General features: G+C 40.2%; 1 protein-coding gene across 1 annotated transcript in view; it reads right to left on the bottom strand.

Annotated features, from left to right (window-relative positions):
* MTA3 (metastasis associated 1 family member 3) overlaps window positions 1-13,167 on the bottom strand; it is a 203,865-nt gene that overhangs the window by 109,144 nt on the left and 81,554 nt on the right. Inside the window, exon 6 of the mRNA XM_032774365.1 lies at window positions 11,759-11,861. Within this exon, the coding sequence (XP_032630256.1) occupies window positions 11,759-11,861 (103 nt within the window). The remainder of the gene's footprint in view (window positions 1-11,758; window positions 11,862-13,167) is intronic.

Raw genomic sequence — 13,167 nt, 5'->3', positions numbered from 1 at the left:
GTGAGAGAGACAAGCTTTTGAGCCACACAAAGGTCTTCTTTCAGTCTGGGTTCACAGTCAATTTTTTTCAGAAGCAATCAATGTAATGATCAAGAGTGCATTTTTGTCCGCTCCGTGGTGTCCAGTCAGATGATTCTTTTTTCTTTTAATTGTCGGTAAGGATGTGGTAATTGTGAGTGGTGTTGTCATTGTTGTGAAAGAATTCTTTGAGGTAGAGATGGTGGAAAAATTCTTCTTCTCAACTTTAGTATGGTATATCAGGAGTTCAGTCGCTTACAGCAGTGGTTTTCAAACTTCTTTTCTCATGACCCAGTTGAAGAAAATTGTTGATGCCCATGATCCAACATAATTATATCTTTTGACTAGTTTTCATAAAATCATAATATTGCAATACATTCCAGCTTAACCCGCTTTACATAACTAACACTAGCAAAGCCATTACTTTTAAACAAAACACTGTAAAGGCGATCAGGTTAGGTTTCATTTACTTAATTTGACCGGTGGGCCTGTTTGTTCCTCATGATTTTGTTCCAGTCAGGATCACAGGATGAAAGGGCTACCCGAGTATCAGGCCCACTGTTCATTTGGTTTCTTTCTTTGGTTTTTAATCTTGTCACAGTTGAAAATCCCACTTCACACATGTAGGTTGTTGTGAAAGGCAGCAACAAGAGCACACTTACTTTACTTAGCAGTGGATATTCTTTGGAACACTGATCCATAATGATGACAAGTGTATTGACTTGTGCCGTGTTCTCAGAGTATTATCACAGGTGAGATGCAGCAGTTCATTCTCTTGCGAGGCACCAGATTTAGCTCCATTGTTGCCTCAGGGTTTTTGAAAGCAAAAGGATCTTTCACCCAGAGTTTTTCATTCAAATATTCAAATTTGTTTATTGGGAAATAGCGACTAAAACAGACAGACAGAGCAGTGAGATGTAACTGTATGATAGTTTTAATTTCATTCACTTTTTCCTCACTGGTGCTATTCTCCTCAATGTGTTGTAACAGTGTTGGGAACAAGTAGAAGCTGGGTCGATTACTTTTCAGACGTGCTTGCCACAGTGCCAATGACTTTTGAATTACTTGTATCTCTTCACAATGTCGAAACAAATCATTGCATCTTCTTTGTAACATCGTTTAGTTAATTTAAAATCGAGAAAATGTCCGCAAGATATGAATTTATTAACTACTGTCATTGTCAAACAAAGTTGCCAAGTTAGACTCTTTCACCGTCAAAAAAACATGAATTTCATTCCTGAGTTCGTTCACCCTACTAATCACTCTGCCGCATGACAGCCACCTTGCTTCAATGTGAAAAAATAAATGCATGTGTTCTGTCCCATGTCTGAGCATTGCACTTCCAAAAGCCTGCTGTTAAGTGAACTCCCTTTAATGAAGTTTACGATTTTGACTGCTTTTTTCAGTACTGCCATAAGATCAGGAGGCAAAGCTTCACAGTGAATGAAACAATGATTCCAAACAATGTCATTGCCAGCTGCCTCACAGATTTTTTTCACAACTCCACTGTTCTTTCTGGTCATATTTGCTGCAACGTCACTTGTTATTCCTTTGCAGTTACCACATTCTAGTTTGTATTTTCCAACTATGCAGTCATTCAGTGCGTCAAATATCTGTGCCTTCGTTGTTAGTTGTTGGTAGGGTTAGACAACACAGCAAATCCTCCTTAAAATCATCTTGCCATACGTACTTCACATAAATTAACAGCGTTGTGCAATCCGAAATATCAGTACTTTCGTCAAGTTGTATAGCAAAATCCCCCACTGACTGTACCAGCACTACAAGTTGAGCTTCCAACTTCTCTGCAATATCATGTATTCACCGAGACGCTGTGTTATCACTGAAAGGAATACTTTTCCATTTTTCAGCAGACTTCTCATCAAAATGTCCATGCCATATCCACAGATGCTAGAAGAATAACTTTTTCAGCAACCATATGGGCCATTTTCACTTTTGCCACACGATATGCAACCAACTACGATGCCAGTTGTCCTTTATTGTTTAAGGTGGTTGACCGGCTGAGAACCTGATCTGGTAAGTTAAGTTCCCATTGCTTCCTTTGAAAATAGTCCAATGGTTTATCCATGAGTTCTGTATGTTTTGTTTCTAAATGTCTCCTCAACTTTGATGGCTTTAAACTCTTGTCTGCAAGCACTTCGGTGCAACCAACACATTGGGGCTTTGGTTCTTGGTTTGCTTTAGCACTGTTCTGCTTCGGCCATGATTTTTTCTTTTTAGTTGGCTGTTCAGATGAGGTAGATGCAGCCTGTTAATTTTTACTGCCAGAATTTTCTGTTGTGCATGGCGTACTTACACTCCCTCGCAGATGTTCATGGATTTGATGGTTGTATTTCTCAACTTCTTTTTCTTATTACAGAATGATCCATATTTTTCATCTTTTTTGGGGTTTATGAAAAATCATGCAAAAATCTGAGTCTCCACACAGCATTAGGTGGATTGGAAAAGCAATTTAGGGGATTATACTCAAACTGTATTGTCCACATGTGTAGTGCATAATACACAGTAGGTGTAAGATGCAACTCTGTGCAAATACCAGAAACATGATGTTATGCATGTATAATTGTAATGTTATTCTAATGATATTGTAATCAGTGTTCCCTCTAATTTTTCCCACTCATGTGTGGAATGAATCTTGTTATGTGCACCAATATAGAGGTGATGTATGACAAATCACCTCTATATTGGTGCACATAACAAAATTAATGCAGTGGGGCTGAAGGCTTCGGCATGTAGGAGGTGGCCCAGGGAAGGGCAGAGGGTGGGATGTGAGAGTGAGGGCTCTGCCTGGAGGTGAGGGCTCTAGGATGGATCAGGGAATGAGGGGTTCAGGATGGAGGAGAGGGCTCAGGGCTGGGGCAGAGGGTTGGAGTGTTGGGGGTGAGGGCTCTGGCTGGGGTGCAGGCTCTGGGGTGGGGCCAGGGATCAGGAGTTTGGGATACAGGCAGGCTGCTCCAGGGCTGGTGCCAGAGGACTCCACCCAGCCCTCTCCCGTCAGCAGCAGCTAGCTCCAGGGGAGGGGCCCCTCTCTCCCCACTGGCAGCAGCGAGCTCCGGGACTAGGGGAGAGGCCTGCAGCAGCCCTGCAAGCCCCAACTTGCTCCCCTCTTCAGCTCCAACCCACCTCGTACTTCTCTCCTCTCGAGGACCCTGCTGCGCGGCCCTTTAGAGCTACTGCATGGCAAAGATCACTATAATTTGAATCAGCAAGGTGATCCGGTGCCTGACATTCTGCGACCCAGTATCAGGTCATGGACTGTACTTTGAAAAACAATGCCTTAGAGAGTACAGATAATTCATCCCCAGTGCGGGGTAGTCTTGATAAACTGATGATGTTTCGGTGTCATGTAGAGACCATGTGGGGGGTACCAGTGCCATGGTTTCTCCTGGAAGTGGTGTTCTGTGGGTTATGGAGTAGCTGTAATTGGTTCCACTTTTTGTTTTTGTGTTGGATGGCTGTTGTCAGGGTTTTTTTGATAGTTGTTTTAGATTTCTTTCATCACTTCCAGGTAACTTTCCTGTTTTTTTTTTTTTCTTCCAGTGTGTGAGGAGCATGTGATGATTTCCTGTTTGAGGTCGGACCTTCTGGAGTATGTGAGGGTTAAGTGGTTCCTTCATTTCTCTGAAGTTCATTATAGATGGTGAGACCCCTGAGGATGATGTATTGTTTCTTGTATTTGCTCAGGAAGTGGACGCCACTGTTAAGTTTTTGTTTCCTTTTCCTTATTGTGGAGTTTCCATTTCAGACAGCTAAATTCAGTATCTTCCATTGTTGCATGCAGTGAAGTTGTAGAGTGTGTCAATCCTAGGATATAGTAGTGACAAGGTGAGTGAGGTAATATCTTTTATTGGACCATCTTCTGTTGGTGAGAGAGACAAGCTTCCAAGCCACATAGAGCTCTTACAATAGAAGATATTACCTCAGCAATCTTGGCTCTCTAATATCCTGGAACTGACCCGGCTACAACTACAGTGCATACAACTTCAGTAAGATTTAGACCATCCCTGGTGATAAGGATGTATAGTAGTCTGAGTCAAAGATGAAATCCAATTATGAGCCTGAGGGTATGGCTACACTTGAAACTTCAAAGCGCTGACATACTCCACATCCTGATGGGGTTTAACTTGCAGCGCTGGGAGCCGTGCTCCCAGCGCTGTGGCACTGTTTACACTGGCGCTTTACAGCGCTGTATCTTGCAGCGCTCAGGGGGGTGTTTTTTCATACCCCTGAGCGAGAAAGTTGCACGCTGTAACGTGCCAGTGTAGCCAAGGCATTGGAGTGACAGGCAGAATTGTGGTGTTGTCTACAGTGACAGAGAACAGAGATAGGGGAGAAGGCTTGAGGGTAGGGAGTAGATTAAGAGCTCTGTTTTAGCCATGTTGATCTTGAGCTCACAGCTAGATATCTGCGAGAGGACGTCAGAGAGACAGGCTGAGATTTTAGTTTGAACAGAAGGAGGTAGGATAAAGTTTAATTTGTGTTTGTGGATGAAATTACCCAGAGATAAGGTGACGAGGGAGAAGAGATGCAGATCAAGGAAACCCCACAAAAAGCTGAAGGGGGGGATCAGGGGGATCTTCCGAAGGACAAGCTGAAGGAACAATTTGAGAGGTAGGAGAACAAGGAGAGGACAAAGTTATGGAAGCCAAGGGAGGACAAGATTTCAAGAAGAGAAAGGCTGATGGTGTTAAAGGCAGCTGACAGGTTAAGGAGGATCAGGATTCTGAGTTTTAGCTAGGAAGGGGTCATTAGAGACTTTGGCAAGAGAGGTTTCAGTTCAGTGCGAAAGGTGGAACCCAAATTGGCGAGGCTTGAGGATAGCATTGGAGAGGAACTTCAGACAGCTATTGTCAACAAAAAGTTCAATGATCTTAGATGTGAAAGGGAAAAGGGTGATGGGGCAGTAGTTGGAGGAACCAGGGGTCAGAGGTGAGGGTTTCTTTCTATATCTGTGTCAGGGGAGAAGGAAGAAAGAACTGTAGGAAGGGAAGGGGATGTTCATGTCATATTTTGTCAATTTTCTCTCCCAGAGTTCCCCTACTGATTGGGATTTTATAATCAGGTTTTCCAATTTTTAAAGTGGCTTCCTCTTCCCGGTTGCTGTGTGAATGGCCAACAAAATAAAAAGGAAAGACTCACTATTAAGAGGAAAGAATGAAATTGCTTACACAAAGTGCTGTCAAATGCAAAATCATTTCTCAAATCTTTTTGTTATAGTAATTGTACCTGCTACTTGGAAAACAATTGTAGGTGAAAAAAATTCAGGGAGAAGTGTGATTTCCAAGTTAAAAGCCTTGCTTCAAAAAAAAGTTATTATGGTTTAGGTTCCTTAGGCCACAAAAGCTGAGCGGCCACGGAGTCTCATGGGGCTGATGATGTCATGAATAGCTTGTCTATCATGTTTGAGACGCACCACTATACAATTAAGTCAAGAGCAAAAAATAGTAGACGACAGGAAAAAGTAAGGCAGACAGAGAAAAAAATCAAAATTTAATTTAATTGGGCCCCTGGGCAATTGTAGTTACTCCAAATACAGTTTTCTTTCCCCTTCCTCCAGCCACTTCTACTACAGCACAATATTTAAAAGCTAACACTCACACAAGAATCAGAGATTAACTCTAGGGTCTCCAACTTTTCAATTTGTGTACAGCACTAGCTAACACTGGTCCTTGCTTTACCAGTTCTCAAAAGCTGGCGGTTTATAAAAACTAGGTCAGATTTGAGGAGAATGAGGTTAAAAAAAAAAAAGCAAAGTGGTAACAGAATGATGTAATTTTAAGGTACAATAGCTCATGTGTTACCAATATTAGAATATAATGTTATTCACCACTGGAAAGCTGGATTCTCTATGGGTGTACAACAATCATTTTTAACCCAGGTGGTTTGCAAGGTATTAAAATCTTAAAATGGTCACAAACCCCTCAGACAGCACTAGTGTTTTGGCATGGGCCCAGAATTTTATATAGCAAGTTCTGGATCTCAGATCAGTATAACTGGTCCCTGTTCTGCCTCAGGAATTTTAGTCTCATCAGTCCAGGTGAGATGGAGTTCATGACCTGCTCTGTTCCGAGTTTATATTTCTCAGAGTTCTCAATCCTTCTCCCTCCTCTCTTTCAGAGTCCTGAGGTAAAGTTTAACTGCACTCTTCTACAACCATTTTGATAGGTTTAGTTAAAACTAGGCTTGGAAGGATTATATATTTTTATTGGTAAATGTTGATTTCACTGTACACACACAGATGATAAAGTATTTCCATTGTAATCAGGATTTACAGATAGGCAAAGTAAGAAAAATGCTGCCTGAGAATGTATTAGAGTTTGATTTAAGGATATTTATTTTGTACATTTTGACATGTGATGTTGACAATTTGTGTTTTAACGGTTATAAAGCTTTAACTCTCTGAATTTCAACATCTACTGTCATTTAATTATTGTCTGATCCCTGCATAATTTCCTGGAACTGTGAAAATTTACACTGATAAAAATTGGAGAAAAAATGCTTAAAGCTTATACTTCTGCATAACAATGAAAATTTAAATGGATTAAAAAAAAAGCTAAAAAACCCCACTGATTTATCTCTTGTAATTATACAAAAATAAAAATCGAATTCTGCCAAGCCCAGTTAAAACGTCATCTTTCAGGCCTATACAAGGTTGTCTGAGAGCTCACAGTAGTTCTCAAAATACATTTATACATGTATGAAACAGACCCCAGACCCAGCCTTCGGGCCAAAGGATCTAAGCATAGTTACAGGGTTCAATCCACCTTAGCGTCTTAGACAGTGCCCAATCATTAAGGAAGCATTTGTTCTTTTGTTTGCCCTATTATGATGTCAATACCCCATTTCCCAAGAGTCACAAATGAACCTATAGAAGGGCATCTTTTATCTTTGCCTATACAACCAGTCTATAAGCAGCCAGTTAAGAGCCACACTCCTTTCCTTAATTCCAGGGCATTTCAATTTATTTAAGTCTTAGAATACTTTTTTAAGGCAGACATATGCTACCAGCACAATGATAATTAAAGTTGGAAAAAGACCTCAGAGATTTTCAACTACTGGACAGAGCAGAATGTGACATGCAGAGGACATTGATAATAAAATGTTGCTGTTCCAGAAGATTAATTTTTCTTGACATTTCTAAAGCAACTAATTGTAGGTAAAGAGCTATGCTTCATTACTCCCACTTCCTGATACTTTTTTCAACCTCCAAAAGTTTAAAGTGTTAGGGAAATGACCGCTGAACAGAAGGAAAGTTGTCCACTGTTATTCTTCGCCGGGAAGAGGAATGGGCTGGGGTCTTTGGAACAAAGAAAAGCGAAGTATTATATGGAATATCTGATACATATCACTTTGCAGTCTCAGCAGTTTTGCTAGGAAAATGACTAGGGGATATATGGTAAATCTGAAACACTTCCATTTAAAGAGGGGTAAAAATCTGAAAAATGGAAATGGCTTAAATTCATAAGACATCACTTAAAACACTACTATGGCCCCACCCTCTTCTCTAATTTCAATGAAAAGGAGGAAAGAATCTCTGCAACAGATGTTACAATCAAGAAGGAAGGAATTACATTTTGACAATGGGTCAAATTCTGTAGGTGAGGTGCACAAAGAGGGTGTAAATTCAGCCTACATATGCAAATTAGTAATTTTTTAGCCAAGATGATATCCAGCGGTGTAAAATGTACAAAGACAGACCAGTGTTAATGCCAGGTACAGTGGGTGGGCAGAAGAAACAGAATTACTGATAGATTATGGAACTTGCAGTAAACCTATTTCTCTTATTTCCAAACTATGTGGCTGTCACTAGGTCTTTTACTCATCCTTCTGACAAACACCTTCTTGTTTTGGGGACACTGGATTGGTCCTCATGATCTTCCCCCCTAGAGAACCCACCACAGTTATAGAATTTTACCCCGCATCTCTGCCATTAGTTTAATTTCCTCGTCAATTCCTCTGATTTTCCTTATCTGAATAGAATCCAAAAGTATCCCACTATTAAGTGTACTGAACAAGCAATTTTCTAAACAACAACACTGGGAGTGACGTGTATTCCTATTGACTATATTCAGCGGAAAACCCACATACACTACAGAACTAAGTATATTTTAAGTACCCTGCAAGAACAGAGCTCTGGCTATGTTCAATAGTTCAAATTATGACCACTACTTAACCACAGTTTTTAAATATTTTACTTCATTATATTTTACTGAATATACAGATTTCTTTTTCGAAGATGATAAATGGAATGTTCACAGTTGATGAAGCAACATTTAATTTCTCGTAAGACAAATCCATACAGTTGGCATTATATCTCCATTTAGAAGGTGAAAATTTTCATTCTCTCTTGTTTAGTTTTGTTTCTCGTCTGAGATAGAAGTGTCTAAGAACAGAATGCAGAAGGTAGGTGGAAAGGATGCAGAAGAAAAGAAGAGAACTAAAGTCAATAGAATACTGGTACATAATTTTCCACTCTTTCCCCGTTCTAACTTTTAAATGGATGTAACAAATAATAAGAAAAACACAGATGAGGTGAATTTGCCTTATGGGAAACAGAACTAAGCAATGGTAAGTATGAAATTTTTATTTAACAGGAATTGGAGAATAGAGTTGAGGCAGAGAGCCACTAAAATACCTATGCTGCATAAAGAGTACCTTAACTAATCTTCAAAACCCTCTTTTAGCTGGAGATGAGAGAGAGGAGACTACAAATGGCTGGACTGAGCACACGGCTGAAGGAATGGTTCTCTTGAAAGATTGACCAATCCTTGCTGGACGAAGGGAGAAAGACTCATAAGTCCTGGGGGTCCTTGGTGACTTACAGTTTACTGCACCCCAAAATATATTTACGAAAGTGGAATGCACCAAAAAGGCAAATGTATACAAAAAAATCTAGAACTCTTAATATGCAAGGGATGAAACCTAAACTGAACTACCACAAAGTGAAAGTGAATAGATCTGAATATATAAGTCAGCCCTGTGGTTCTCAACCTTTGTCCATACTGGAACCCCCACTCCCATTTTGCTAGAATTTAGTCAGGATCTCTGTCCCATTTATGAATATAGGAAATGCAAGGTATCCTTGACCCCCAAGTTGAGAACCTCTGGGCTACCCTATTAGAGACAGGGGAGATTAAAAGCTCCAGCATCTGAAAAGGTAACATAATTGAAACTGACTCCAGCTTATGGTAAAGCAAAGAGAAATCTTCTACTGCTTATTACTGTGTGCAACATAGAAAGGTATCTCTCTAGGGAACTAATGTGCTCCCCTGAGAAGAGCTCTGATAACAGAGGAAATTGTCAGTGAGAAAGCAATCTTCTCTGTGGGGAAATACTCAAGCTGACTCACTGCTATTAATTGGCAGTTGCACATCTAGCCTCTTTTGACTGGAAAGATGATCTTCTAAAGTAAATCAGAAGAAAATCTCTTCGGAACAGACAAAGTTCAAATGTCTAAATGCTAAAGCAGAGAAGACTTCCCTAATACTCAGGGGGAATCCATTTCCCACTGGGAGACCAATGGAGATAGCAGTTTCCCAGTGACTGCAGCTAGGTTAAGTTTCTACAGATTCAGGAGAAGATCTTTCAGCTAAACCAGTCTACCAAAGTATACCACCAGGCCACTCAAAGTGGCTCTTACTGCTCCAATGTACCTGAAACCAAAGTGTCCCACCTATAAGAAAAGTGACACAGAATGGAGAATCCCATGTCACCCCAATGTCACAGGCGTGGACATGAGAAGAACTGAGTCTTCAGAGATTTATGAAGGAACTATCCCAGAATGCCATAGTACAGTACATCGCTGACATTGCAACCTGTGGCTAGACTGGTGGAGGGAGCTTGGAGGGAAACTGGGAAAAAGCCTGACTGGTTGGGTGGGAGGCAGCATAAACTTTCTTTATGTCAAAAGACACTCAAATACCAGTGATGGGCACCCTAAAAGACCTTAAATAGATGAGAAAAACTGGCATCCCCAGAAGACACCCCCACCACACAGGGATTTATTAACTTCTAAGTGAATGGGGTCAAGTTCTGACCCACCACCTCTGTAATCTCCCAAGAAGTGCACGAGGTGCAGGGAAGTACAGTAGCATGCCCTTCTGAAGTTGCTCAGACTCTGCCTTGCATCTCTTCAGCTTCGCCAATGGGGTCTGCTCAGTGGAGATAAGGCAGGATGATCTTCTGAAGGGATTCAGCTTCAAACTTCCATCTTTCCAGCTTGCTAGTGGATCTACTTGTTGGCAAGAACAATATGATGCTGTGCAAGCAAGAAGCAATACAGGGAGGAGAGAGATGTCAAAGGAACAGTACACATTTACTGATCAGAGGAGAACTGATCCTAGATGAGCTGGCATCTGAGATCAGAGGGAGGTGTGATCCACAAGCCCATTTCCCTACATGACACAGGCTGTGGAATTGAAAGCAGAGCTCCTCTCTGCCTTCCTCTCCCTCTGATTTCCCTTCTCCAGACACATGTTATCCGGAAAGAAGATAAGAAAGAACAAGAGCTGGGAAGAAGAGAAATTAAGGTTCTTAGACTAAAAAGATGAATGGCTGCACTCTGCTTTCAGAACAGAGAAGCAAAATTGCTGAGAGGGAAGAAGGCAGACTGGTGCCTTTACACTAGCATTGACAGGTAGTCCTCTGTTTCCTTAGTTTGTACTAGGTGGAGCAATAAGGTTCACAAGGAAAAGAGACTGTATGAGAGTAATGGTTTTACTCATTCAATGGAAAACGTCACTGTTTTTGAAAGAGCAGAAGTTTTAGAAATCTATCTAAAAATGTTTGGAAAAGGGCATAACTGAACTTCAGCAGGGCTCTGTCACAGGCCTCCAAGGATATGTCTACACTGCAGCCGGGAGAGAGCCTCCCAGACCAAGCACAAAGACATATGCTAGCTCTGCTTGTACATGCTAAAAATAGTAGTGAGGACGTGGCGACTCAGGCTGGCCACCTCAGTATGAACCCAGGAGATCAGGTGAGTTTGTACTCTGACGGCTATCCTGTGCTGCTGCCCCTACCATAATATTCACAGTGCTATTTTTAGCACCGTAATTCAAATACAGCCTGTGTACCCAGCCTGAGAGGCACACTCCCAGCTGCAGTGTAGACATAACCTAAGAGTATGCTAGTTTATGATATTACCCAATCAGAGTTTTTCCCTAATGAAGCACAGGACATAGTAATGAATTATTGTGGTATTCTTCAAAATTTTCTGCTATTCACTGAAAATAATTGCAGTGTATGTGACAGTTGACTTACATGCAAATGTCACGAGTTTTCAGTCATTCAGTCATTACAATTGCTTGGATTGTAATCTTAGTCTTTGTTACATTCAGCAATTTCAAATACTACAGTACCACACTAAAAAGGTAGTGCTTAAATCCTGCTTCATTTATTCTGAGGAGAAAGTGGAGTTGGAAGAGAATATCAACATTAAAATTTTAAGAAGGGGCTTATGCCCTCCATTGAAGTCTGCCAAGATCTGCAAAAGTATGAAGTCTGAAAGGAATTCAGAAATATATTCCTTTCCTATATAATTTACTTTAAAATAGATATGCATCATGTTCTATTCTAATGGTTTTCTCTTACCTAACTGTAAGATAAACACAGAACGTTAAACAAGTTGCAGAACCATAGATAGGGGAATAAGCAGTCAATGGTCTACAGAGTTTATAGGAGGAAAAAATATTTTTCTGGGATTAGAGGATTTCATGCTTACCGTGCTACAACTAAAAACTGGTCAATCTGACGATCAGTAAGGGGGCTATCTGGATCCCATACTTTTACTTCCAGCTTTGCCTGCTCTCTGTCATCTAATTCTCCTGTCAGAAAGGTAAATGGGATAAAACATGTATTTACAAGGTTGCTCTTTGTACACTTCTTAAACCACGTTTAAATAATACACTGTACTTTAAATATAAAAATAGCAGTTACCATTTAAAATTTAATATTGCAATATCACTTAAAGAAATGTCTAGCCTAAAATTAGCATTTTAACTTGCTTAGAGAAAGTATCAACACAAAGTACAGAATCAAATAAGCTTAATAAAACTTGATAAGAGTTGGAACCATGGATCCACTGTCCAATATATTTTTTTTAAATTGCTTCCCAACCACAGCAAAAATTAAATGTTACACTCAAACAACTTCAAAAAATTAAATGCTATTATGTTATTTTTCTATTTTGAATATGCCTCAAAATAGAAAATACTGCAGACTATTCTCAGCCCATTGACATGATTTTGGAAAATCTTTATTATTAAATTATTTCTGGCCCCACTTTTTACTCAGAGCCATTACTTTGTTCATATTATTAAAACAATGACTCTTATTCTTTGTTAATTAGTTATAGTTCTTACAATTTAACAAATAAGTTGATGGCACACACAAAAAGTCATATTAATTTCTCAATTAAATGCATTTGAGTCAAGCATAGCTACAAGCACTATTTTAATATAGCTACTGTGAAAAGAATCTTCTCTTATATCAAGACTGTAGTTTTGTTAAGTTTTAGTCTCTTCCTGAAAGCATTTTTCATTTTTATTTGCTTGTAATCATTTCTAATTCTATCTTTTTTATTTGAACTCACTTAAAATCCTATCTTCTCTTGTTAATAAACTTGTCTTACTTTAAATCTAAGCCGTGCCAGCGCCGCGTTTGTGCTAAAGAGATAAACTGTGTATTTTGTCTCTTTAGAGGAGCAAACAAACCTTATTATTTCTCTGAGTGTTCCACAAGAGGCCTGGACACTTCAGGGTTGACAGATCTGGAGAAATTCAGGACTGAGAGGTGTTGGGGTCACTCTTGCATACGATAACTGGGTGATAATGACTAGAGTGGGGCTATTGCATTGTAGGCAGGCTGCTGGGGCAAGAGTGCAGAACCAGGGCTGCACAGCATTGCATACACTCAGGATACTCCATGCTAATCTGCTGGCTGTTGACACCCAGAGTGTGAGCCACAGTAACAGAACATTTGATGCACCCAGGGTTATAATGCAGGGGATGACAACCCCTCACTGGTCTGGATTGCAACCCAGAACGTGAAAGGAAACAATGCCAGCGCTTTCAGACATTTTTCACAATGGGTGCAAGGACAAGCAAAGTAGAGAAGCAATGGGAAAGAACT

The sequence above is a fragment of the Chelonoidis abingdonii genome, chromosome 3 (genome assembly GCF_003597395.2).
Source record: "Chelonoidis abingdonii isolate Lonesome George chromosome 3, CheloAbing_2.0, whole genome shotgun sequence".
In the NCBI taxonomy this organism is placed as follows: Eukaryota; Metazoa; Chordata; order Testudines; family Testudinidae; genus Chelonoidis; species Chelonoidis abingdonii.
The sequence above is the reverse complement of the archived record's forward strand: the minus strand, read 5'-3'. Positions and strand labels throughout refer to the sequence as shown.